Raw genomic sequence first — 1,833 nt, forward strand, 5'->3', positions numbered from 1 at the left:
GATATCGGCCAAAATCCCAATTTAGTGCATCCCTAATCGTGATATATTTGCGTGGAACTGCTTCCAGTTGATCGTAAAGCCGTGCGTTCTGAAAAGAAGCTTGAGGCGGAGACAGTACGTCAAAGTACTCTGCAAACTTAATTTTTTTCTCAAACATAGGACAAAAATAAAGATGTACTGTGAAAATAAAGTGAACATGCTTTATAAAATACAGACTTAATTCAAATAAAATTAGGTTAATCACAAAATAATAAGTAAATCAAACGAAATTACAATAACGGGCTTTTACAGTCATCTCAACAACATAACATTTTACATGTAGAACATTTTCAAAATGCTTAAATATTCCTTTGCTGTTGTATGTCCGACTTAAAACACTTACGGACAGCTAGCAGGTTTGAATGCTACAGTGGGCCGAGACGGAACCAAAATTCTGCAGAAGGAAATCTTACCAGCTTTAAATTTGCCCTTAAGTAGCTGGAACCCAACTGACCACCTTGCTGCAGCTTCCTGGTTTGATCATGAGGATGTATTTGTGCCAGATTATAATCCCATCTACCTGTTTGTGTTACAGAGGTTATGCGACTATGTGTGTGATCTGCTGCTGGAGGAATCTAACGTTCAGCCTGTAGCCACACCGGTTACAGTCTGTGGAGATATTCATGGTCAGGTGGGTGTGAGAAAATGATCTGTTGGTTCAGAGTTTACTAACCTTTATGTGCCTCTTAAAGAAAAATAAAACCATGTGTTTAATGTTTTTGGTTCCAGTTTTATGATCTATGTGAACTCTTCAGGACTGGGGGTCAAGTTCCAGACACAAACTACATTTTCATGGTAAGACCTAAAGATGATTGCTCTGCTTTCTTTGTTCTGAAGCAGAGTTATCAGTAGGAGGCTGCAGATCTTTATCGGAGTGGTTTTCACCCTGAATGGAAAAGGTTTAATATCTGGAGAAAAAAATGCTGGTGAAGATTCTCAGTCATCCAGGTCATAGTCATTATGAAAAAGTAAAAAAAAAAAAAACAATCCACTGGAATTTGTTTCCAAGGTTGGAAGATGTTTCGCTTCCCATCCAGGACGCTTTCTCAATTAAAATGTCTTGATTCGCTTTGAGTTTGAGGCTTTATATAGTGGAGCGAAAACAAGGCCATGTACTGCTTGGAAACATGCAAAATAAACCTGAGGAGGGGGTCGTTTGGTTCCATTGTTAGCCTGTAATGTCTGAAACCTGGCTATGATTGTGAAAGCTCAGTCCTTAAAGGGGGGATTGTCACTTGTAATACCTGAAACCTGTCTATTGATAAACTTTTTCAGAATAAAAAAAAACAACAACAATCCACTGGACTTTGTTTTCCAAGTTTGAAGACATTTAGCTTCCCATCCAGGAAGTTTTATCAATTCAAAGTGTCAGAATTAGAGTTGAGTTACGAGCTTTATGGAGTAGCCCAACAAAGCCTTGTTTTGGCTTAGAAAACATGCAAATTGATCTGGAAAAACAGATCCGCCCCTTAGCAATGGGGAGTCGTTGAGGTCTTTGTTAGCCTGCAATACCCGATACTGGTCTATGCTCCTGAATGGGGGGCTGTTAGGGGCATTGTTGTCTGACTAAAGTCTCACATGAGTCCATGTAACTGAGATCGTCAGGCAGCAGATCTACTGGATCCAGGATCTATTTAGACCAAACTGTACATTATTTCCTCTTCTAACAACAAACTCAACTGGAATTTTCATTTTAGGAGAAAAACTAGAGATGCACGATATTGGGATTTTGGCCGATATGCTGATATTTTAAAACTCATGTAGCCGATAACCGATATCGATACCGATGTTAAA

At 39.0% G+C, this 1,833-nt stretch overlaps 1 protein-coding gene across 1 annotated transcript in view; it reads left to right on the forward strand.

The window, feature by feature from the left end:
* The window catches only part of LOC107093923 (serine/threonine-protein phosphatase 6 catalytic subunit-like), an 18,834-nt gene that overhangs the window by 10,998 nt on the left and 6,003 nt on the right, over positions 1 to 1,833 (forward strand). The window contains exons 2-3 of the mRNA XM_015389271.1: positions 507 to 670; positions 769 to 834. Of these exons, the coding sequence (XP_015244757.1) occupies positions 507 to 670; positions 769 to 834 (230 nt within the window). The remainder of the gene's footprint in view (positions 1 to 506; positions 671 to 768; positions 835 to 1,833) is intronic.

The sequence above is a fragment of the Cyprinodon variegatus genome, unplaced genomic scaffold, assembly GCF_000732505.1.
Source record: "Cyprinodon variegatus isolate N-32 unplaced genomic scaffold, C_variegatus-1.0 Scaffold453, whole genome shotgun sequence".
In the NCBI taxonomy this organism is placed as follows: Eukaryota; Metazoa; Chordata; class Actinopteri; order Cyprinodontiformes; family Cyprinodontidae; genus Cyprinodon; species Cyprinodon variegatus.